At 36.6% G+C, this 25,519-nt stretch overlaps 1 protein-coding gene across 4 annotated transcripts in view; it reads right to left on the bottom strand.

Annotated features, from left to right (window-relative positions):
• The window catches only part of ATP13A3 (ATPase 13A3), a 65,563-nt gene that overhangs the window by 23,207 nt on the left and 16,837 nt on the right, over nt 1-25,519 (bottom strand). For all 4 annotated transcript variants that reach the window (XM_064516814.1, XM_064516810.1, XM_064516812.1 and 1 more), the window contains exons 3-14: nt 17,590-17,683; nt 15,456-15,629; nt 14,476-14,646; nt 14,079-14,149; nt 10,048-10,128; nt 8,154-8,223; nt 7,410-7,544; nt 6,454-6,526; nt 5,561-5,692; nt 4,371-4,550; nt 1,350-1,507; nt 480-668 (exon numbers count right to left, since the gene is read on the bottom strand). In XM_064516814.1, the coding sequence (XP_064372884.1) occupies nt 480-668; nt 1,350-1,507; nt 4,371-4,550; nt 5,561-5,692; nt 6,454-6,526; nt 7,410-7,544; nt 8,154-8,223; nt 10,048-10,128; nt 14,079-14,149; nt 14,476-14,646; nt 15,456-15,629; nt 17,590-17,640 (1,485 nt within the window). In that variant the 5' untranslated portion in view covers nt 17,641-17,683. The remainder of the gene's footprint in view (nt 1-479; nt 669-1,349; nt 1,508-4,370; nt 4,551-5,560; nt 5,693-6,453; nt 6,527-7,409; nt 7,545-8,153; nt 8,224-10,047; nt 10,129-14,078; nt 14,150-14,475; nt 14,647-15,455; nt 15,630-17,589; nt 17,684-25,519) is intronic.

Here is a 25,519-nt window from a genome sequence, read left to right on the forward strand (position 1 = left end):
TAAGAAGGAAAGGAAATCTTATTCTAGAATTAGCTAAAAGAAAAGGATTCTGAGTAGTGGTATTAATGGCTTTTATTATTTCTTAGCAGAAACATGACTGAAGTAAACTTGTTTGGCTCTTAATTCGAAATAAATGAAAATGAGAAACAAGTCTGACCTCAGACTTAAACCTGAAATTTTCTAGAAGTCTATGTGCAAAACAAACCTCAGAGTCTCCTACTCTCACATTTTTGGGGTGCCACTAATACATTAGGACTTGGAGTCTTAAGATAAGAAAGGAGCTTCATATTTTAAAAACTTTTAGAGTAGACTCTAAATTAAGCAAATTAACTGACAGCAAATACTGAAGACCCCAAACTAACAAAACTTATATAACTTATTCCAAGGTAATGAATTTCACTGCAGTTACTACTCTTTTTGGATTTCTTTTTACTGCACATTCCACCTTTCAGGTACCAAAGTTTCAAAATTCAACCAACCTTATCAAAACACACAAGATTCAACTGGCCACAAATATTTATCCTTTGTGGGCTGATGCAGAAGATGCCAATTTTTTTCAACCGTTTCTGCGCATAAACAATGCCAGCAGTCATGGCAGCAGGGAGTGCTGGAGGCACTGTGATAGTGATAATGTCAAGAGACTCGATGATGATGGTATGGGCTGGAACCTGCAATAAAGATCAAAGTTAATGAACAAGAATCTGCTATTTAAACAATTCACTGTCTCACTGAAGTGTTACATCATTGTTAAAGGTAAAAATCCATGCATCGCTTTCCCCAGCATAGCAGGTTCTGGAGTGCCCAGAACCTAACACAATCTTCACCGATAAGCAGCCATGACAATCCAGTCATGAAACATCCATAACCCATAACTAAGTTTTCACTCTTCACCCTTGCAAATACATTATTTAAAGAGAGACTAAGTAATATACAATTCTTCAGAGAGAAAAGAATTATGAAATTGTCAAATACTTTGATTTCTGTATTTTTTTCCCCTGCATCATGCTTTACATTTTCCATATCCAATTTTCTCCAACTGGATATCAGTCACATGGTACTCATATAAAATAAAGATAAAATCTAGAAATTGGGTCAGTGGAAATTGAGGCAACAAACTCAGATTTCACTGTAATATAGTCAAATTCTGCTCTTCTACTGAATCTTGCTCTCACTAAGCTTTTTTCCCCCCCAGCATTGATAGAAAATAAAGACAAGAATTTTTCACTTAGAAATCAAGCATTTCCACATAATTGTTTCTCGACCTCTGAAGAAGTGTGTTGGAAATCATGATCAACCCTTTTTTAAGATGAAGCAGTTGTGGACAAGAACACAGTGAAACGAAAACATACCTCCTGTAAGATGCTATTGACAATTGTGTAAAGAAAGCCAATGCCTGCCACCACTACCAGAGACAGGAGAAACAAAGAGGCATCTCTATAGAGTTTAAAATCAGTTGGCTTTGGATACAGTATGGAACGAACAAGTTGTCCTTTAGCCGTGCTAAAGCCTATAAATAACAAGGAATAAGTTATTAAAAGTATAAACAGCAGCAAAACTATTCAAATACATCAAAAAACCTTAAGTTACTTATTTCATTAGGATAGTTTCTCAATATACAATAACATATTTTGAAATGCTGTAATTAAGGTGCTTCAAAAACATAGGTGTATGTGGCACTAAGTACTTCTGTATTATGGAAAGAACATATTGCTGATACAAACCAACCCTTCTTTTACAGATGCAGTATCCAAACAGTTTGGGCTGGCAGAATTGGTTGTACAGCATTTTGCTTCTGCTCTGCCCCTTATAGTGCAGAGCCAGTGGGTATATTTATTGGATGTCTAATTGTGCCAGTCTTTGTGAAAAGAAAACAAAGTTCATTAACAGAGTCCAACTTTAAGCATTTAAACATCAAGTCTGTATAGGCTCCTCTGACAGTCAGGGAAAAAAAAGGATTCGGGGGGAAAAAAATACAGTGCTCTGAATCCCCTTTTGGAGGACCGTTCTCTTGCTCCCATTACGTCACCTAAGCTAGGAACAAGACACTTTTAAGCATCTTGGAGGCAGATGATCAATAGATACCTGGGATTCTCCTTGAACCTTTGCCTCAACACCTGAAGTGACCAAGGCCAGTGTCTGAACATTTTGTATATGCTTAGACTTCAGACTCTACTGCTACAATCTCAGTATCAATGCTGGGTCTGCTGGCACTACCGACAGCTCCTTGGTAACTCCTCTCAATCGGCAAGCCATCGCAGCACAGGCCAAGTCACTTGTGCTGATATTTGGCATATGAGAATCTAACAGAACAAAGCAGCTAGTGCATGAGTTTTAAAGGGGATGAGTTCATCACAAGACTAAGGCTTGAAGCCTCCGAACTTTGAATTTGCTATTGCAGAAGACAAATTAGGGATCTATGTAGAGAAGTTCAATATGTTGTCAATTGAGTAGTTAGCAATGAAGGCTTTGTAATTCAGTATGGCAGTGAAAAATAAGAACTACTTTTGATTTTCCAACAGTTTTATAGAAGAATCTTAAGCCATACAGGCTAAGCTAAGAGCACACAAGGGTAAAATAGTAAATGAAAACCTTATGTGATGCCTTGAGTAAGCACTGGACATACAGATGGCTTCAGTGAACACTTCTGTTCTATAAAAAGTAGCAGTTTTGCATTCATTTACAAGAGGAGACACAATGAGAAGTACATTAGCACATCCATGAACTGAGTTTCAGGAGCAAAGAATTAAAAGTGAATAAATTTAGTTCATTAGTATTTTGTGCATTCTTCACCTGTATTGTCATACATATCATATTAAAGGCTTAATTCTAAAGAGTACTGTGAAACCACAATTCCAGTAGGCTGATTCTAAATCCTGATTTAAGACAAGATTAAGACCATACATCTTTGCACATAAGCATACGGAGTTATGCTCTCCAAGAAGCCTTCCAAGGACTTAATTCTGGAATACCTTCATTCTTCAGGGTCTCCCCTTTCCTCAAAGGAAGGCATTTTTACTTGTGTGTCTCTAGTTAAGAATTACTTCACATCAGACATCTTTGGACTGAGATGTCCCAGTACTTGTATCTCCTATGCAATTCTGCGGAGTGGGGAATTCCCTATTTGCATAACAGCTATCCATGTAAACCAGGCAGGCGAACAGAAAGGATTTTATAGCCCTTTGCTCCTCTCTATATAGCCATACTAGGAAAAGTGCACTTGTCCATACACAAAATCTGAACAAGGCCCACAAGGCTAACATCATCGTTTTTATAGCACAGGGGCAAACTCTGACCTGTCCTGGGCAAAGAGCAGATTTTAAAGAGACGTCAGATGTCAAGGCATCCTTGACATCTTGGTTTGCCTCCTTGTGGGTTCCAGACTATGATAGTAGACTTAAAAACACAAACCTCCCTGCAGAGTAAAAGTAACATGAGTCTTCAGCAGTCCATTTCTGTAACCACTCTGGACAGCCTATCTATATATATTTACACCCATGGCAGGTTGGGTACATAAAACTTCATATTTGAAAAATAAAAGTTATAGGGAACACAGATGACATTTAAGGTTAAGAGAAGACATCACAGACAGAAGAGGCTAGTTATGATGATGTTACTTATCTAAGTAAGTAGCAGAAAGCTAATCAAACATTTAATCATGACAACATGTTTTTTAGTAATTCCACAATGGTACTGGAAAATTGCTTTAAAAATATGTTATTCAATGCAAAGTTAAGTCCAATTCTCCTGCAGCTTGGATTACTGGATTACAGTTTATGTACATCCATCTATTTTATGGTGATTTTCTGAAGACCATCTTTGTAAAACAGTATACCTCAACTACTTTAGTCCATGCAATTATTTTTAATAGAACATCTGTACTAATCTAATACAAAACCTTTAAAATATCAGTATATATAAGCATTGCTGTGAAAAGGACTATACAAATCAGATTTTTAAGCAAACATTGATATTTACTTTGACAAAACTAGAGACCAAGAAAAGCACTTTGCACTGTCAGTGACTCTAGTAAATAAGAGGTTCTCCGCCACCACCCACATGCAATTAAGTGATGTGCTAAACCTTTGAATAGCATACATAGTTCAACCAAAACACTGTAAACGCATCTAAAGAGTCAAAAATGCATCCAATTAGGTTTTAAATTGAGGCTAAAGACTGATTCACTTTCCCATTTGCCAACTGATGCTCTCCAGGCCATTATCTAGTTCTCTTACTGTTGTAAGAGACATTATTTACCAAATTATTTGAGATGTAGTCATTTCCTCAAGCTTAGCAACATTCAGTACCACACTGTGAAATATACCTACAAAACTGGATAGTACATTAACAAGTGATAAAGTTAAAATCTATACCTGTTCTCACTACTAGAGCTTTGACTAATTCTCCAGTATAAAAACGGGTTTGAATTACATTGGTTCCACAGAACAAAGTATGCCGTTTATGCGCTTCTGGACTGTATATTTCATCTCCCATCGCTTTTGGATCTTCTGAAGGATTTGGTAGATTAATCTTTGTGACAGGAACACTTTCACCTTAAATAAAAAAAAGAATCTCTAAGATCAATAAGAATAGTCACTTTCCTTCGCAATTTCAGGAACACTTCAGTAGCACAATGTAACCCCACTTTACTAGCACAGAAGCAGAGTTAAGGAAGAAGTCATCTTCCAGTCAACAAGTTATAAGGCAGTGACCAACAAGCTACAAGGAGAGACCTATCACCCTCAACTCACTAGATTCCTTGTCCAAATCCTAATTGCTATTCTTTCATTATTCTCCAATACAGACTTTCTGCCTTTTACCCTCATACCAGATAGGTAAAAAATATAGCTCATTTAACAAGACAAGCTTTCTCTTGCTGCAATGCTTCACCTTGTCACTCAGAATAACTAGAAGCCTAAGGAAATTATTTTCAGCTCCTTTGGTGACTGAAGGCTACGGCAGCAAACAATTTTATCAGTTACTACCAGCAGCAAGTATATTCAAAGAAAGTAATCTGACAAAACACAGTAACTGGGAGTATTGTAACTATGATTTTCTACATGCCGCCAGGTTCGGACAGATTTTCCTAGGAATAACAAAAGGTCTATCCTACGTACAGTAGCTATCCTTCAGCTACTTCTGGTCCCTGGTTTCAGGGTATGCAGGCACAAACCTGAGATAATCTCTTCTGTTTTTCAAACACAGTAGGACATTCTACTCACTACCTTCATTCTTGGAAGCAATTAAAATTGGGCAAAATTTTTTCCAAAGAAACATACTGTGGAACTCAGTCAGCCCTGTTCCCAGTAACACCATCAGGCCAAAAGGCAATATAACAAACTATCAAGAAAGCTTTCCAACAAGAAACTCATTTTCTGAGTTGTCAAGTAGTACTAGGCAGCAATTGCAGATAAGCAGAAACATGTAATTGCAAGAAGATACATATTTCAAGCAAAATAAACATATCCACTTCTGTTAGAGCATGATGCATGTTAAAGCATGCACAAAGGTATAAACTAGCATTTTCATCTGCACAGAACAAAGACTATCAAGTTTACTTTACCTGTTAACATACTTTCATTTACAATGCAAGTACCACTGAGAAGTACTGCATCACAGGGCATAACTATCCCATTAGATGGAATCAGGATGACATCTCCAGGCACAAGGTCGGTGGAAAGGATTTCTTCTATTTCTGAGTGTTAAAACACAAACAACTTTACCTGAAAATAGCCACCATCTACAGAATCCCACAAAGAGCTTCACAGCTAAGATCCAAGCAGTGACAATTAAGATGTTGTTCCATTTTATTAGTGGTATTACTAAAAGTTGCTGAAAAGATACAAGAAAACTATTGATAAACAGTAACCCAGTTCCACCACAGATTAAATTCTCTGAAGCATATGGATTTAGTTTCTCATAACACATGTAAGGAGTCAAGTTTATACAAAATATGTTTACAATTAACTCAAGTTCAGTATAAAGGCATAGGTCCAACAAATGCATATTTTACACAACAATTTGTCACACACCAGAACTCAAACATCTTCAACTACTGTGGTACCCTAATGATACCACAGTAGTATCCAAGGATCACCTTGCAGCTCCTGCTGGGTATTAAGTTATAATGGAAAAAAAGTCAGAGGCATGTGCATCTTTAAGTCAAGAAAGAAACTGCAATGACAACTACATACAGGGAGGGGTAAATATGAGAAACACGAACAGAAAAGCACCTCATCTAGATCAAACCTGATACTGGCTAAAAGACCATCTAGAAGGATATTTCTAAACAGATTATTATCCTATCTCAGTTCTACTTCAATTTCTCCTTTTCCTTTCCAATTTGCTAAGAAATACAGTTATTTCAAGCTGATCAAAGAACGAACTGATGTGTAACAACTTTTACACTTGCACTTTATGAACAGTTCAACCTTTCAAACTGCCTGTGCAACTTACCTTGGTTTCCTCTGCAGATGGAAACTCTGACAATGCTGTGAGCTGCTACCATGTCATGTAACATAACATATTGCTGCAAAGGAGAGAAAATAGTTCATTATTTAAAAGCACAGCTTATCTTCTAAACACACATTCTAATTCTATATCATATACACACACACACACACACACATATATATATGAAATTCTTTACTAAGATTCTTTCACAACAAAATATTACTTGAAAACATTCTCTTGAAAATAGTTTAAGAAACTTTTGCAGTCAAAGTTCATGTGTACCAGCCTGTACAGGTTCCTGTTCTTACAAGCATTCTGGGAGCAAATATACACTGCCACACATTTATAAAAATGCTTGCTTGTTTATTCACATAAACAAAAATTGCAGTATTTGTATGAATTTGTATGAGTTTTAACAGTTTTAAAACAAATTTCGGAGGCTTACTTTTAATGACTCAGAGGCAGCTCGCTCCCCCCCCCCCCCCCTTTTTCTAGTTTGAATTCAGAGTCTACGGTTTAAAAATAAATACCACTAATTTCCACCAGCTACAGCTCCTAAGTCTAGACAGAAAATGCATCACCAATTTAACAACGTACAAGTGCGGCTGGCACTCAACTCTTTGTTCATTTCTTTTTGAAAAAAAAATAATGCAAGATGGAATCCCTACTGCCAATACAACTAGGTACATAAATTTCTGTCCCCAAGTTTTACTTACGTGAGGTGGTGTTTCTGTGAAGAGGCAGGCAAAGCTACTGACTCAACAGCATGGAAAGTCAGCAGAGATGGGTCCCAAACAGAACCCTAGATCCAAGTTCTTTCAACTTGGAGAGGGAGAACTCGTAACGAGATTCTACATATATACTTTTGAAAAACTCTTAAAGATTTGTAGCCAGTTTCAAATCAAAATAAAGTGGTAAATAAAGAGCTGAGAATATGCACTTTTTTGCTTTGAACTTACCTTTTTGATGGTGTAGAGTGAGCTAACAATGGATATTACAGACATAATCACAATTGCTAATGCATAGTAGTGATACTCATCAACGACCCACAGTATCACACTGAACAACTGAAAAACGTAAAAAGGGTTGAGAACCTAGAAATGATAGAATATTAAAGTTAGACCAAAAGGTAATATGCAATCTCAGTCAGAATCTTCCTCTTCCATGGAGGAGGAGGATTTCAGTTCTTTACACATAATTTTGTTTTCCTGAACTGCTCCCTCTCACTACTTGCTCAACCTTCCCCAAAAGCAGTTCTCACTAGAGCAGCACATAAGCGCACACTTTTAAGACTGTAACATTTTCCCCTACACCTCAAAGCAAAATTATAGGAGGATTTGATGCAACTTGAGTTATGATTCTTAACTTAATCTGGATGTTATTTGTATTTCTCATTAATAAATGCACTGACATTTCAAATTCTTACACCATAAGGTCAGGTTGGAGGGTTTCTTAGTTCAAAAGGTTGTACCATTTATTATTATACCATATGGATAACGAGTCAGTTATTCAAATCCATACAATACAAGGAAAATAGAACAGGTCAAGCAGAGTATATGCGAGAACCCATCTGATGCAATGAATATGTTCTCAGGCATATTCCCTGGGCTAGTAACAGAGAGAGAACACAGCCAGTGGTTGCATATTTGAAATCAACAAGGGGGGGGGGGGGGGGGGGGGAGGAAGAGAGAGAGAGATCTTACCTCCTTAATCAGAAGCTTAAAAACAGAAGGCACTTTCACAGCAATTTCATTTACTCCATAGAATATTTTTCTGCATTAAGGAAGATCAAAAAAGACACTTAAGACTTACTCATTTTGAAATAATTCCATAAATATGAGAAAGTAAAATGTTATGTAATCTGTGACCCTTTTAATTATCACATTTATTGTTTCAAAAGGAATCTATCAAAATAAAAAGTCTATCTAGTAAGACACTACACATTTCCAATAGGAAGATAATTATTTCTGAAGTTCAGTTTAAATTGTAACTTAATATTTAATGTTATTCACAATAAGATTTCCCTATAAACTATGTATAGTTCCAGTGTTATTAAACTTGTCATTCTAAAAACCAGTATCTGTTTCTCTCATTAACTTAAGCTCAAACGAATGTTAACTCTTACCCTGCAAAAAGGGCAAGATCATGTTTTCCCATGGTTCTGTATCTTAAGGTTTTATTCTTCACAGGAACAAAGGCAAATCATGAAAGAGGGAGCAAGAAACTAACCTCTGATGGTATCTGAGCTGATTAAATGACATTGACGTGATGCAGCCCCTCAAAGGGTGTTCTTAAGGGCTTATAGAAAGAGCCACAAATTGGCATAAAATGGAATAAAGAACAAGCAGGGGCTTCCAGTTTCTAAACTCTAAGAACATCTCATTTGCAAAAAAACTGCTAGGAATGCAACAGAAATCAAGCCATTCTAATTTTGTTAATGTGATAATAAATAATTCAGCAATAATTCAGGACATATTTACATTTTCACAATATATATCCTAGCCTGCAGTTCATGTTTGAAAAACAAGAAATCTCTATGTTATGCACCGTTAAAGCCACACACAAAAGATTTCTCAGACTAAGTTCTCTATGTACTTAAGTTCTGCTCTTCAACACGAATGCTCACACAGTAAGTTTAAAACAAAACAAACAAAAAAAAATTAAAAATGAATTTCAGTTACTTCTTGCCAACCAGAATTTAAAAAGTGGGTGACATTTAGCCCCAACCAACCACGGTCAGATTCATACAAGCTATGGAGCACTCCTCTGCAGCTAACTAAGCTTTCAGAATGAAACCCAAACTCCTGCAAGCTGGGAAGTTTTAGGCTTATCTTCTGAAAATAATTCTTTATAACCTGTCTAGTACACTGCCCCCTCTGTCATAGCAACTATTAGCCAGTGATTCGAAGGAAAGCAAGAAAGAGAGTAATCTCCCCTGGCATTCCCTTCAAGCCTTCAGTTATGTACAGCTTGAGACAAATGTGATCTTTCCATTTAAACAGTCCTTGATGGACTTTTCTACTGTGAATCAGTCTATTTGCCTTTGAACCCATACACACTTTTCAACAATGACCATTTGTTGTGGCAACGGTTTCTACCACTTAAAGACAAGTTATGTGGAAAAACACTTAATTCTGTTTTATATCTCCTGGCAAATTTGACTGAATACCTGCCAATGTTGAGGACAACAGCAAATAACTGCTTAGTATTCCTACTTTTGTATAGATTTTATTTCAAAGTTTTATTTTAAGAAGCAGAGTAAAATAAAGTGTCATAGACACATTCTGCTATTAGCTTCAAACAGTTCCAATTCCCTTGTTCACTGTAGTAACATCATGAGAAAAGTAATCCAACACAACTTCAGAGACTGGTTCCTATCCAACATATACAGGGAAAAAAAAATCTTTGCATTTCTTATCTTTTTTTAGTTTTGGTTTAGTTTCCAAGGTAGACCTACCGACAGGTTTTTCTGAGGAAAGTTTAACAGCTAAACAGTTTATACATTAATCACTCCTCATTTTCTTCTACTTTTGGTAAAACTTTAGGAATACAGATAATAGCATGAAAACAGTTTTTCCTCAAATACTGTACCATTACCTGTAATCATGTATCACCTTTGTCAGTCCTGTGCTGTGTTCATTATGAATTGAAGAACAGAATGTAGATTCATCTAGCCCTCTAAAAAAAATGAGAGAGATCAATGGGTTATTTAAGAAACCGGGAATGTAAAATGAAGTATTCAGTAATTTAACTCATGACAGAGGCCTAACTTTTTTGCGTTGTGTTATGAAAGAACAAAGTCAGCCTACTGATCATTGCTTTTCTGGCTGTTTTTGTCACATAACTGTAGATGTCAGGGAGACGTTAAAAGCGGTCTTCTCATTGGCATGTCTTGCTCTGTAGGATAGTGATCTTTTATTTTTATTTCAATCCAAATGCAAATAAATTTCAGAAAGGAAGAAAATTCTAGCATAACTGGCATTCAAGGCTAGAGAAAAAGTGAACAAATTTTACATAATATTATATGAAAGCATTATGGATTAATATTCCAAATTATTTGTTTCATTTGCCTCTAACAAGTACTGGAAGCATTTCAGAAGCACTAAAAAAATCCATTTACCAAACAGCTCTATACTGAAGCTATTTGGTAGCATCTTACTTTTAGAACTTGATTCATAAGCAGATAAGGTACAGTCTGCATTTCAAGTACTTTCTCAGCACTGGAAGGCTATCATCTATGTGTAACTTCTAGAGGATATGAAAGCAAATGCTATAATTTACAAGATCAATAGACAAGAGAGTGCATTTGAAATATGTATTATTGTGTTCTGCAGCTATGGGACCATTTCAGCCACCAGACTCACTAAATTGGACATGCCCAATGTCCAGGCATTTTCTGACTGAAATAGTGTGGATGCACAAGAATTCTCCATTACCATCCAAAAGGCTTTTACAGATGACACAACAAAACTAGTACTATTCCAGGTAAGTCTTTTTATATTGGATATTTGTTAAGTTATCTACTGAAAAGGATTTAGGTCCCAGTGAAGAAAAAACATTTACTGTGCATAGTAAAAGCTATTTGCATTCACTAGAACATGGGGAAAGAGCTAGACATCCTCACTATTGCAAAGGCTAGGATCACGTTCCTGTCAAATTCTGCTAAAAGCATATAAAAATAGAATGTGAAAGTTTTAAGAAACAGAAATTGGTGTCTGGCCACAGGAGGGTTTTTTTTTTTTTTTTTTTTTTTTAAATGCAAGGTTTCCCTAAATATATTTTAAGTTTAAGAATTTTAAAGTTATGCTTTTAAATCAAAAATGTACAACTTTCTCTTGCAATTCAACAGTGCCTTTCCTCCCATTCTATCCCAATTGATAATTCAATTTTCTTTTTTCCTGACTGAAAGAAAACTAACAGTGAGTTTAAGGAGAGCTCCTAAAACTAAATGCTTCACATGCAAATATGCATACCTGTGTAATAGTCATGCTAATGAAATGCTTTTAGCAGGCTAAGTTGTCTGTGTGTTATATCAGACATCAGTCCCTAGCTGTAGTTCTCAGCATAGGCCTTATCTCTTCCTCAACCTTTCACTGTCTGATAGAGACCCAGAGCTGCCTTCTATTCTATTTACTTTCTACTGTAGTATTTTTCAGAACCTCTCTTCTAATTTTCACCTGCAAAAGAAAAAAATTTAATTTTCAGTTCACAATGAGAGGAATTAGCATCTCTCCACATAAGCATTATAGTACTGAATTCCCAAGGCATTTCTGAAAATCCCTGTGTGCACATAATTTATTACATGAAGTACTCATCAGCTCACTCAGATTCAGTTGATGCTAGTTAAAATAAAACAGACATACAGGGTCAAAGTTGCATCCTTTTTGGCTATATAAGCAAGTCAAATTTAATTTAAGAACAATTACACTTACATTTCCTGTGTTTAAAATAGTGGTCTTAATGTTGAAATATTATAAAAAGAAAATGATCATGAAACTCAAGCTCTCATAACTGAATTAGCTGCCCAGAAAAACTTAATTTGCTTCCCTCTTGTATTGTGATAAGTCTTCAATTATGTTATCAAACTATTTTGCCATTTGAATACTTGCATAATTCACTGCACAAAGTGAACTTTGCAATTACCTTCATCACACAGCATTGTACTTATGCCACAACCACAGCTGTATCTCTTTTCTTGTGGATTTTACTACAAAGCCTATCCCATCTCTATAAAAAAAAATCTACAACATGATTTTCACAACCATGTTAAGTGAAGCAATATCAATTTCTTTTCCATATAAAGAACTGAAGAGCAAATGAATGAAAATTATCTCAATGGAGGCATCTAGTTTGAAAGCTTTCATGACCTGTTTTTTCAGAATACTTACCACCCATAAGTTCAGCTATTTCCCAGATGATATCTAATACTTTACTACATGACCACCTCTAATTCACTTTAGAGAAAAGTTAAAAACTTTCACTTTTATTTGACTGTGTGCAAGAGTGACATAGTACTGTCCCAGTATCAGGTATGTCTCAGATATGGCTCCTCTTTATTATCTATCTGCTAAATACTGGCTTCCAGCTCAGCTACAGTACCTGACTAAACAAGTGGTCAGGCTCAAAGGTTGCTAACACAAGCAAGTGAAAATTTGGCATTTTAGCAGGAATGAGATTGGCTACATGCTCACATAACTTCACAGGCATATCTGAGATTTTTCAAGGGCTTATAACTTGGCTGAGTTATCACAACAACATCAAAAGACAGTCAAACACTAACAAATGCCAAATTTCAAGTCATTACTTTTGGGGGAAAAAAAAAAAAGCTGGTCGTTAACATTAAACATGCTGATTCATATGGATTTTCCCTATACCAGTTCTTAGCAAAAGGAGTAGCTTTTCCTTTATATTTTTAAACTCCTCTGCTGGAAATACTTCATTTGAACAGTTTAAAGTTAGCAACACTATAAGGATGACAACAAGACCCTGTAATGCAAAATGACAACCATCAATACCCGCACTCCTCTAATTCATGGGAGGCTTAACATTAAAAATGCATACAAGGCTTTCAATTATTTACAGATGAACTGAGACATTTCCACCCTCCCACAGGAAGGGTTCTCTGTTTTGTAACTGCTTGTACTATGAGCAGTTAGTTTCTTTAAATTACTGGTAACTTTTCATACTATTTTCTTTCTTTTTTTTTGAAAAGCAAGAAATATTTGCAGACTACACTCTTCTTAATGCAACTTTGGTTATTTTTTCTTCTGTCACTAGTCATTGATTTTGTTCTATAGTTAGTGCTTGGACTTACATTTCCACTTGATGGTTCAATGCAGAGAACACTGATTTCAGTTAAGAGAGAGGTTATATTTTTGATCTAAACTTCCCATTTTAATAAGCAGTTGTCAAAAATGAAGATGTTTGGCTACGCATTTGTTTAGTAGTGTAGGAAGGCCTTATCAGTAGCATCAGAAAACAGAACTTCAATCTTGATGCCATGTACGTTATTGCTGGATAAGAGAAATAATACAGATCTTGGCATTCAATGAGTACAACTAGTAGTGTCCACTAAAAGTTATTTTCCATCAAGGTGAGAGACCTTTCCCTGTGTCATTTGGTTACTAAAGAGGGATCAATTTCAACTCAACTGGATTAAATGTAGCAGCACACACCTATACAAATTTGTGCAACTAGCTACTTGGTGGATTCCCCTCTTCTGAGATACTCCTTCGGGGTCTAGCTCAGCAGCAACGCAAAAGGAGTAAAGGATTCCATCAAAAAGAACATTTTTGAGAGTTTAAGAGGAGAACTTGCAGTTATCAACAAATACTACAATTACGTTATTTAACACACCAAAACCAGACATAAGCCTATAGTGGCATGTAGTCTGTCACCCCATAAAAGTCACACTTGGTAAAGTTAGAGGTAAAGTTAGATTAACCAAAAATCTTTCTAAAAGTTACACCAAGTTAAATTTCCTTGCTCTCACAATGGTTCAGGGAAAGATGCAACGAGCAAGAATGACTGGTCAGAATAAGGTAACACTTTCACAATTGTTTCAGGCATGTTATGTTTCCAAAAATGCAGTCTGAAGTGTAATGCAAAAGGAAAAAACACATCCTTACCGTACAACCTCAAAACTTTGAAGTGAATCATTCCAGAAATACTTCACGCTGTGATGTGTGAAATAACGAATCTGCAAGGAAAACAGACACAGATATTAAATTGATACTGCTTAAAACCCTATTCTGACTTAATAGATTTTGAATGGTGATAGAAAGTGAATTTAGAAAAAAATACACTGACAAGAAAACTAGATAGCTTACTTTCAAAGGGATCTTTCAAGCATTTCACAATTTCCTGAAAGACAGGCTATTGAGCAAAAGATTTGTGCTCCACTCAAAGAACCAGTTAGTCTTTTAGTCAAACTAAGTCACATGTACTGCATTGTGTGTGTTCATACTAGATACTACTTGCAGATGCTTTGAAAATTAGCAAGTCCGATACTGCAGGTCTACTTACGGGCAAATATTTTTTCAAATCATCTTTACTCTCTTCTGCAGAAGTCCCACAGAAGTGAACAGCATGGCCATTTGAAACCTTGTGCATATTAGGTTTAGGACTCTCTAAAGGACTGGCTCCCAAAGAAGGCATAACACGGACCTTTGCACAAAACCATATCTTGAATTCATCCTTTAAAAAAGAAAAAAAAAAAGAGTTGTTAAAACAACATTTAAACAGCGTTTTACTACAGTAGCTGTAGCAATGTGTCAGTAACAGATGACAGACTAGCTGAGTCTATACATATCTAGACATGATAGGTCCAAACTAGTATTGGTTACCCTAACAATACATTTCTTTCCACAATTACAAAAACTTCTTTTCTGCACTAGAAGATTTTAAAGCAATGAACCTTGGTACGTAACTTGGAAATCCTCAGTCCTTTGCAAAACACCATATTTGTTCTGTAGTAGGAACTATGATACTACTGTGCATTCAGCTGGCTGCACCTACCCTGCCACCTCAAATAATTGAGGACTGAACATAAGATCATAACCAGTGACTGCACACAGCAATTATGTAGAAAGAGTATCACCTGATATCAAGCTACACTTGCATTCACAGTTTCACATTAACTCAGCAAGTTTAAGCTTTTACATTTGCTGACCAAGAAGGATCTGGGGAAGAAACCTGAGATCCACCAAGTATCAAGTTATGTGAACAAGGTATACGCTTTGTAACTCATGACGATATGGCAGTTTTTTATTTTATCCTTAAAAACTGAAAGCAAAGACCTTTTCTTTTCACCATGTCCTCTGCACACAGCTGTCAGCCCTCCCATATAAGCAGCAAACCTATATACAGTACAGAGGAGCACAATTCTGCAATGCCATAAAGTAAAATCAATCTCCCTAGCAGGCAAGAAATTGTGTATTTTAGCAAGCAGCAAGAGGGACGTGAAAACTCTGGACTCGCAAAAATGCTTTCTTATATAGACTTACAGTTGTTTTCAACAGAACCACTTCGCAGTCTTTAAGCATAGTCCTTTTGCATGTTGCTTTCACACGCCACTTAGGCATCCAATAGAGGAGGAGAAGGAGAAGGCCTCCAGAACAGATCACTCCTACAGAAACTAGCACGAGCTTCCAACGGCACAGATCATAACCGTAGATCTCCTGTAAGGAAAGAGAAACATGTAACAATGATCTTCTTGATTGCTCTGGCTCAGAAGTCAACACGAGCTTTTTATAGAGTGTGGTAGGCAAAAGGAGTCAAATTTCAAAGCCATTTTCTCCCCACTCTTCTTTTTTTTTCCTTTGGGGAGGGGGGTGGTGGAAGAGGAGGAAGGTAAGAAAAAAATTGCTCCGTGGCAGGGAGGAGGGTGCAAGAAAAAAAAGGAAGACTGTTTTGCTCAGTCAGAAGTACAAAGATTAATGAAACCCTCACAAAGGCAGAGCAGGCACATCCATTTAAAATAGTTCAGTTCAAGACCTGCCCCTTCTCTAGACTGCTCCCTAAGGACTTAGATTGCAGTATAACCTGCCCTAATTCTCAGTGAAGAACCAAATTTTTTCTCCATGACCATGAACAGTAGACAGGAAAACCCAGCTCAGGATTTAAGAACAAAAGCATGTTTGGCTTTGTCAAATGTTGATTTTAACATACTAGCATTTGATTGGCTAGCATACATAGTTTTGAATTACTGGTGCTAGCAGATTTTCATAATACTTTCTAAACAAGTGTGTTTAAATGTTTTAGTAGAAGAACTAGATTATTCTGCCTGCCATTTAACAAGAAATGATAGTGAGAAACATGAAGGGACTCCAAGCAGACTCTCAAGGTTATATGTCTTGCCAGCTGGAAAAAATCCTCTTCCCCCATTAAAAAACCCAAATAGTATCAAGTACACCTTGGTCAAAGGCAAACACCAACTTAACCTGATGACAGCCAGGAACAGAAAATAATTCAATGCCTTACTACATGCTGTGTTACATTCCTGAGTTTCACAATATATCATTAGATTGTATTTCCTGCTCCAAAACAGCAGCACAGTCTCCCATTAAGTCCCACCTGTATCATCCATATTAACTCTGACTTTTTGCAATATCTTTTGTAGTTTTCATTAAAGACTACTAGAAATCATTTAAATAACTTTACTAAAAGGCTTTAAGCTCGCTTTGTAGCTTTCTCAGCTGATTAAAAGTGGTAACAAAGCCCACTCTCCCATTTTTACCCCCAAAACACTGGAGAAAGCATTTATGCATTCCCACTAAAAAAGGAGAGGTGAAAGAAAGTAGGAGAGGTTAATGCTTCTTCTCAGGCAACACAAAATTAGTTTCTTTGAAAAGCATTTATTTTAGTGACTGGACCTTAACCAGCTCAGCTTTGTTTTTTGTTGCAAGGCTTATTTGCCTAGTCTCCATCTTACAGCTAGCCTAATAAAGAGCAACTTTTCCTAGGAGTGTGCAAGAAGAGCAAGGAATTCAATTCACAGGAGTTTGCCATTTCTCTGGAAGAAAATGCCAAAGTATTCCATATATCCTCTGCTGTCTCTAAAATGGCCTAGAAATTCAAAGATCGACTGCCAGCTTTCCTCTCAAAGCTAACTCCTGTGACTTCCACGATGAACAGTAAGAGATGGCATTGCCATAGCAAGAAGCAAAGTTTTAATGCTACCAAACAGCTATAAAACTGTTCTCCATGTTTTAGGGAATGGGGAATCTCATCTGCACAAACTCACCAAGAGCATGCACAGAACACAGTCGGATTACAGAGAATTAGCCTGGTTTCGGCCACAAGAAAAAGGCTCTGGGATTTGCAGAAAAACTCGTTTCACTGCCATTTTCCTTTAAACAATGTTTTCAAGTACCAACACCTGATATCTATGGGACTGCTGACCTCAAAAATGCAGCCAACCTAGCATCTCTGCAAAGGCTTTCCACAAAAAAGTTCCCTTTCCCAGTACCAGGTTTCATAATTCCAGAAAAAAAAGTTCATCAAGGATACTTTTGTAAAACTGCTAAGGTATTTTAAATTGAGACAGTCCATTTCCTGAGGTAATATGCCGCATCTAGGAAGAAAACAAATAAAAATGTGTTGTTTTACTGTAACAAGTTAGACAATAGAATTAATTACCATCTCATCCTCCTCTGCTTTATTGACAAACTTCTTTTCTTCTTTCTCCATGTTTAGCGTGATATGGAACTTCTCAGCTTGAGATATGGAAGACCTTTAATAAACAATTAAAAATTGAAGCAGCATTATTGATTTTATACTCAAGTTTTACAATTTTTTTTCTTTTATAGTGAGTGCATACACAAAATACAGTAACAACTTGTTAGCCTTTGTGAAACCTCAGCAAGTATCTCAAATGGTCAAAAGTGTCCCGCTGTTCAAAGTTCACCTCTCAGAGAAAACAACATGAATTAAAAGCATTTATTTTCCATTATCCAGTTTCAAGTCTAATTCCAACAATCTTTAACAAACAGCCATTGTGCCACGGCTGTCTGAATACGTCCTTTACAGTTATGAATTAATTCTCCAAACTCTTGAGAAACATGGAGACCTCTATTTTACTATTTGTTTGGCAGTTATGCAAATTGCATTGATTTGCTTAGTCTCACAGGAAATCAAGGAGAGCAAGGATCAAACTTAGACTTGCAAAAGTCTATTACTCTGGCCAGAAAGCCAGATGGCATTTCTTTACAAGATGTATATTTATAGATCTTAGTTTGCAGCATACTAGTTTCCAGAAGCAACAAACCAAAGAGCTCGGGTTAAAAGTATTAAGATGGACCACCAGATGAATACAAGTGAAACACACTGCAGAAACAGTCTGCTTTGAAGAAGGGAAGAGGGGAGCTTGTACCATTTTAACTTTGTTATGTTCCACACGTAGCCAGCAAAGAGGGTTTTTTTGTTGTGTGTGTGTGTGTGTGTATATATATACACACATATATATACACATATACACACACACACTACAAATTTAATGACGGAATGCAAACTAAACTTGCAAAAAAAAAAGCTTTAAACATAGCTGAAGATCACACATTCCTATTGTTTCATACTGTAGTAGTTCCAATCATATGTTATTAGAAGCTATTTCCTCCGCAGCGAAAAGCATTGTACACCCAGGGATATGCACATCTCACCTTAGGGGAAGAATAAGAATGTGTTACAAAAAGAGGAAAATAAGGGTAACACTAGAAAGATCACATGGTCTTCATGTTCCCAGTTTGATATTTCTAAATTAAGACACACACAATGGTCAACTACAATCTTCTTTTCCCTTCTTTCCCATTCTTTTATTATTCAATGTGTGTTAGTGGGTTCCCTTCTTACAAGACATCCCTCATAGCTACAAATCTTGAGAGGTACTTTGAGGAATAGATTATGATCACGAGAATTTCAAGAATACAGAAGAGTGTGAAGAAGTATGAAGCTGTATGAGATATTATGTATGAGATTTATGAGAACACACGGCACACAGATCCCTATTCCAATTAAAAAAATCTATAAACAAAAGGGTCCACCATACTAAAAGGCTCATCAGTTCTTTCAATGTCACATAAACATGTTAAAAAATGAAAGTTGCCAAACCGAACAGCTACATTTTTGAAATTAAAGCTCCATCTAACCTTCACTTGGTTATTCATTTAGTTCCCTTTCACAAATCAATCAGATAAAGTTTCTAATTAATGAACTTGTATCGTATTTCCACAGGACCACCCATCATAGTCAAAACACAAAACAGCCAGTGTTACTTGCCAAAGCAGGGATTCAATATCATTTGCTGCATTGACATGAGCGGCCCTTGCTTTAATTTACTGCACATATACAAATATCTCTGAAGACAGAACTTGTTAACACGGTATTTAAGTGCTCCTCAAATATTAAGGATTCACATTCATAGCACAACCAGTAAAAAGGTTATAGTAATGGCTATTTATCAGGCAAGAAGCTGTCACAAAAAAGTGAAAGCCATCCACACAACTTCTTAGTTGCCCACTGAAGACTAGAACACAACTATTCAAAATGCTCAGCATTATGTAGTATTATGATTAAAGCACAACTGTCTCCAAGGACTTTTTTGTCATTAAGCCCTCAACGCTTCCACAAATCAAATCACCAGATCTCAAGTCAGGCACTCTGAAAATAAGGCCCTGATTCTGTACACTTACATTCAGCAGGTCTTTCCTCTCAACTCCTGCAGTTAAACACCATCACCCCTTTGCATGGTTTCAGCAAGCCATTACCTCCCTTCTAAATACCCCAACGAATGAAGCAGGAATCCAACAGAAAAGGTTTCTTTTGCTACGTAAATCTGGATCTTCCCAGAAATCTATTCCCAGCACTGAATGAGGTTGCAAGGGGAGAAATACATGCTCACAAAATTAAGAATTGAATCAAAACACAAAGGTCTCAGTTACAGGTCAAAAAGCATCTCAAATTGAGTGCCTAATACAATTTCTAGTTTGTTCTGTATCAAAAAGAAGCTAATTTGTTAAAATTGTCTCCCTTGATAGAAACACCAGCTCACTCTCTCATTGCCTTATTAAACTGGTATTTTTTCATTACTACCCAATACTGAACTATGAATACCTTTCACATTGTTGATTAACTTGAGAATTAAACAAAAGATGTGCACCACTGATAAATCCTCAGCTATTACATATGTCATGTAAGTTCTAAAAAACATTTTTGTTTAAATTGCCACTTATCTTCACTAGAGAGCTTTTTATCTGAGGGGAAAAAATATATATGGAAACCAATTTAAAATGTCTGTACTAAATCTATGCAGGATCGCTAAGAAAGCTCATGAGGCCAATCTTTGAACTAACAAAGTAAAAAAGTTTTATGCGCACAGCACAAATCACATTTTTTAGAAGTCATATAACTGGAAAAGCTTTATGTACTCACTGAATTACAGTTCTAACAGAGTTCTCAGCTCCACAAGAGAATTACTACATTTTCCACACATAAGCTAGTTTGCTCTTCAACAAACATGCATTTCTGTGTTATGTACTGCAACATCAAAACCAGTTCCTGCACAGAGAAGCACGAGGTGTCAGTCTGAGGCAGCATAGAGGGGAACCTCAGCACTCAGGCTACCAGTAACAACTCTCCTGACTTAACAGGCTCTGCTGAACAGCTGGGTAGAATCACACAGGGAACACATGAGGAACCTGCAAAGGCTATTTCTGACTCACATTATTAGCTCTATCTGCATTATTTGATACAGGCTCATTTACTGAGCAACATTCCACCAACATACACAATCCTCACGTTTCACATTCTGCCTTAGTTTTCCATATTAAGCTCAAATTCAAAACTCTAACCTCAGAGATCATTAGAAATATTTTCCTTAGTGGATGGACTATGAAAATTGCAACTCAGGAAAGAAGAACAGTGCTCCTTCTCAAACCCCATCCCTTTCAGCACGCTGTCAGTCCAAGTTCATCATCAAGAATTCAAACGCATAACTGCCTTGGGTTTGTTTTTCACTGCTCTGTTGAAAGTTTTATGGTTGAACTATGGCACTATGGGTGGCACAGAGCTGCCTTCTTCGCGTGGAACTTCAGGTTGCTGGGTCAGACTGAAGGAAGAGGTGACAGCGTCTCACCAGTTCAGAAAAGACCAGCAATCTGTGTTTACTCTTTACTTCCTTCTTCCCATAATATGATGGGAAATAAAAGATGTTAATGATTTAAATAAATATTTAAGTAAGTATTTAAATACAAGCCTGGGACTTTTCAAAATACAACTTACTGTTACACAAAGTGGGGTCGAGACCCACTTACAAGGAGCAATTCGGACTTAGCCATATTCAACTAGAAAGTGCCTCTGATGCAGAGACTGCCAAATAACCTCTCCCCAAGACAAATTCCCTGGAGCATATAGCTAAAGTCCTTTTTACTCTTTTTTTCTACCGCTTGGCTCAAAAAAAAAAAAAAATCTTAATATTCCTAACAATGATCAACTTCAGTAAGGAGGGTGTGAGACCACCAACCTGCAGCCAGGTAAGTGTTCTCTTTAGAACTAGATTTTTTTTTTTTAATTTCTTTGGCAAGCAGAGCAAACTGAACCCAGTTTCCCCATATTGTGGGCAAGAGCTCTAGTCACCCCTATTTCGTGCAGGAGAAATCAGCCTTCTACGGAGAGCAGCACCCTGAGCCCACCCACGGCAGACAGACCCCTGTGGAGAAACAAGTTTCCGTCTCCGCACGCTCCACATCAGTCCAGGGGGCAGCTGAGCAGCAGTTTTCCCTGCAGCTCCATAGAGATGGATTTTAAAATTCACTTCAACTCTTCTTTCTTGTCTATCTCCACAATTCCCTTCTTCCTCTCCCCATTTAAAAAACCATAGCAATAGAAGCAGTATTTTTTCCCCTTTCAAAGAAAGGCCAAACCCAGTGCAAACAGTTGGAGTTACTGTCCTCCACTGCTTTTATGCTTACATAATTTTTGTTCACTGAGCTACTATTGTATTATCTAAGCATACTCCCGTGTCAAAAAGTAGGAAGCATCCAAAGAAGTCAGTGCAAAAGAACTGCCATTCACCACTCAGAGTAAGAATGAAATCACTCACATTTTTAGAACAGCAAGAGACATAAGTATAAAATAACAAACAGTATAGAGACCAGTTGAATAATCCTTAATTCTGAAATACTTGCAAGAGAACACATTTGAATCATAAGCTTAAGCAGTAATTCTGCAACTTTAAAGAAATATGTCAAAATTAAGTTAAACTGCATTTGCTATTTGCCTCGGTCCTTATGAAAACGAAGGTGAGGCTGAAACCTGCAGTTTCAGATTTAAGTCAGTCATGCTTTACAGCTAATGTAAATCACAAATTAGATCACAGGAAAATTATGCCATTGCACAGACCTATAAAGTTACATGCATTGCTGGTAGTGAAGAAAGAGTTGCATTTTATTCTGAATTACTACAATAATACCTATTTCTTGATCTATTCTGACTAAACAACCAGGGCGTCCAGCAGTTTCACCAAAATATTTACTGGCAATAAACATTTGTATCATCAGAACAAAAGGTGCAAGTGAATTCATGGCATAGTTGTTTAGGAAAATGTTATTGAAGAACTAGAGTCTCAAATAATCAGTATACCTAAAGAGTTCTGCAAATCGTAATCCGTAAGTACCACTAGCTTATCTGAAGTCAGTTTTCTAATAGTTGGCATAGTTAAAATATTTTAGTTAAAATTTTTCACTCTAAGTATTATTTGTGGGAAGTAAAGACATCATCCCCTGTTCTCCTCAAAATTTGTCCCAAGTCTGTAATCCTTAAAAAAACTAATTCAGGTGCAGCATACATAGTTGCCAGTTTATTCTTCCAGTTTTTCAGTTTAACTAGTATTTCCTAATCATAATAGAAGTATTTCAAGGTCTGGAAAAGACTACAGCTATAAAAGAAGAAACTTCTGAAATGTCCTGCAGTAACTTGATAATTTAGATAACCAGTTTCTTGGATGAAAGTGTTTTAACTTTGACAGCTCAAGTCTTTAGTAAAATCCATGCATGTTTAAGTAAAAACTTCTAAGGCATTACATATGTCTGTTTATGCTTCACCATCTTTTTATTTATATATATATATATATATATATATATATATACACACACACACACACACACACACACACACACAGAGAGAGAGAGAGAGGAAGAATTACATTTATAAACTCATATCTTAAAAATCCTCTATTTTATTGTTTTCAGACACTTGTAAAAACACTGAGGTAACTAAAAGTTTCTCTTACCAACGAGCAGTCTAGCAGCCGTCCTCTGCACTTGCTTTTGTTATCATGAGGTAGCGAGGCAGTTCTTAATAACTGAGACCCTATCTACAAGGGAAGTCCTGACAAATGAGCTATTTTGTCTGAAATCTAAAAAAAGTCTCCAAGGGCTTTTCAAACTGTTATCAAAAGATTAACATATCAAAGAAAATTTGGCACTGCTTGGGATGGGTTTTTTTCAGTGTGTATGAACAATTGCAATACTGTAATTGGACTAGTATAGAGAATATGCTTCCAGGCATCAGACTGCTGGTACAGCTCATTCTATTCAAACCACAAATGGTTCACGAGAAGCCTAGAGACATAGTTTCAGGTCTATGCACGAGTCCTGATATTATCTGCATAGCTAAAAGCATATACGCTTCTGACCAAGCCCTTCCTCTTATTTACAACAGCACCATACTCAGTATTTTTATGAGGCAACAAAATTCATTTTAAGGAGCAAATCAACGCTAAAGGCAGCGGCTAATGCACACATTTCTTGTTCTAAACATTTTATAATTTATCACAGAGCATAATGAAGTGACCACATACACCAAATTAGAAGACTTTTAGAGATCAAGTTCCACAAACCAAAATGTAGTCACTACTTGAATGCTGCAAAAATATGTAAAGTTACTCTTCCGTGCAAGACAAGGATGAACTGGCACTGCTTTGATAAGAAGCTAAAGGGCCAAAGGAAAGGTAAAGCTATGTATTGAGACATATGCAGGAAAAGGTCCAAATTTAAAGACCACATAGGTTTAGAAACTTAAACAGAGGAATCTTCCTCAGCTCCCTACATAATGACTTCTATTAAATAAACTGAGAACCTTGAATTCTTATAGCAAGAGGATTAAGGGGGAGGGGGGAACTGATCTGTCTAGAAAAAGACCATGATACAGCACAAACACAAACCATTTTCCTGAAACCTAATCTAATGTCCTAATAAGTGATCAGTCTGGCTTTCTTGGGTCCAAAGGGATCCATTACAGCACTAGCATTTTTAAGGGTTATTTAAATGCATATTCTCTGGAATCCAAGACACATGAAAAATGACAGGGAAAGAAGAACAGTAACAGATGACAGTTATCTAATGTATTACTTATTTTAAAAGGTCAAAGACTATAAATTCATTTCCAGAGCTATTAGCAACAAATATTCTCCATTAAGAGACAATTCACAGCTTTGGAATTGAATATTAAGTTTCTATACAGTCTGATGTCATCACAAGTCTTTCAGATTCCTAAATTAGAAAATATCTTGAACAGTCATTCTTAACTGTAGATAGTGCCTACTGCATAGTAGTCATTTCATTTAACCGCACCTTGACTAGCTGTCAAAAACAGAGAGAGAAAACCCCTGTTTTGTTCTGAAAATAGAAAGCCGAGAGTTATTTCAGTCTCCCAGAAATTCAAAGTTTCTGCACTTTAGAGCCGTACTTCCAACCCTTTGTCACGAGGAGCAATGTGAACAACCTACCAAGCTAACAGAGCCTATAAAGGCAATATTTATTTCCAGATTTTATTCTTGTTCCGGTAGCCTGTGATTTTCCACTCATTTAGAACATTTTTTCCTGCATTACAGTAAGGGTTTTCAGTGTTCCATGCAATGGACCTACAGGAGGTAAGTAATTGGTTTACATACACAAAATATTAACTAATGCTTAATCTCTGCCATATTAGCAGTTATGAAATTCAAAAAGGAGGAAGAACTCAAACTGGAACAGCAGTAACAAGCCAGGGAGATGTAATTTCAGAAATTCTGAAAGAATACATTCCCATTTTTAGAAAAAAAAATCAAAACACAGCATGGGCTATATCTGAATATCAGCAGAAGAGAATGTCAGCAAATTTTACCAAGAGATTACCAGAGGAAAAGTCTTATCAGCTCACAGCTCCTGCCCATGCAAGAAGTCTAATGACTTCCACATACCATACCTGAAGAGCTCAATCTGCAACACTGAGTTCACTGAATGCACTGTACCAGTAAATATATGGAGAAGGGTATAAAGGCTAAGACGACTGTAAGGAATAGGATGGGGGGAATACACAGACAAAATGTTTAGGAGCACACTTTTCTGCAACTGTATTACATAACATACTGCATGTTTAAAATATACCACCCCAAAAAGGCAAACTTAAGTAGAACGCTTCAAACTTTCAAGAACTAAAACCAAACCTTCAACACACAGAGGCTTGGACACCTTTTCAAAATTTACTTTCCAGTCCTTTTTCTTTACGTAAGAGGTCCAATTTCACTATATTCAAA

The sequence above is a fragment of the Dromaius novaehollandiae genome, chromosome 9 (genome assembly GCF_036370855.1).
Source record: "Dromaius novaehollandiae isolate bDroNov1 chromosome 9, bDroNov1.hap1, whole genome shotgun sequence".
NCBI lineage: Eukaryota > Metazoa > Chordata > Aves > Casuariiformes > Dromaiidae > Dromaius > Dromaius novaehollandiae.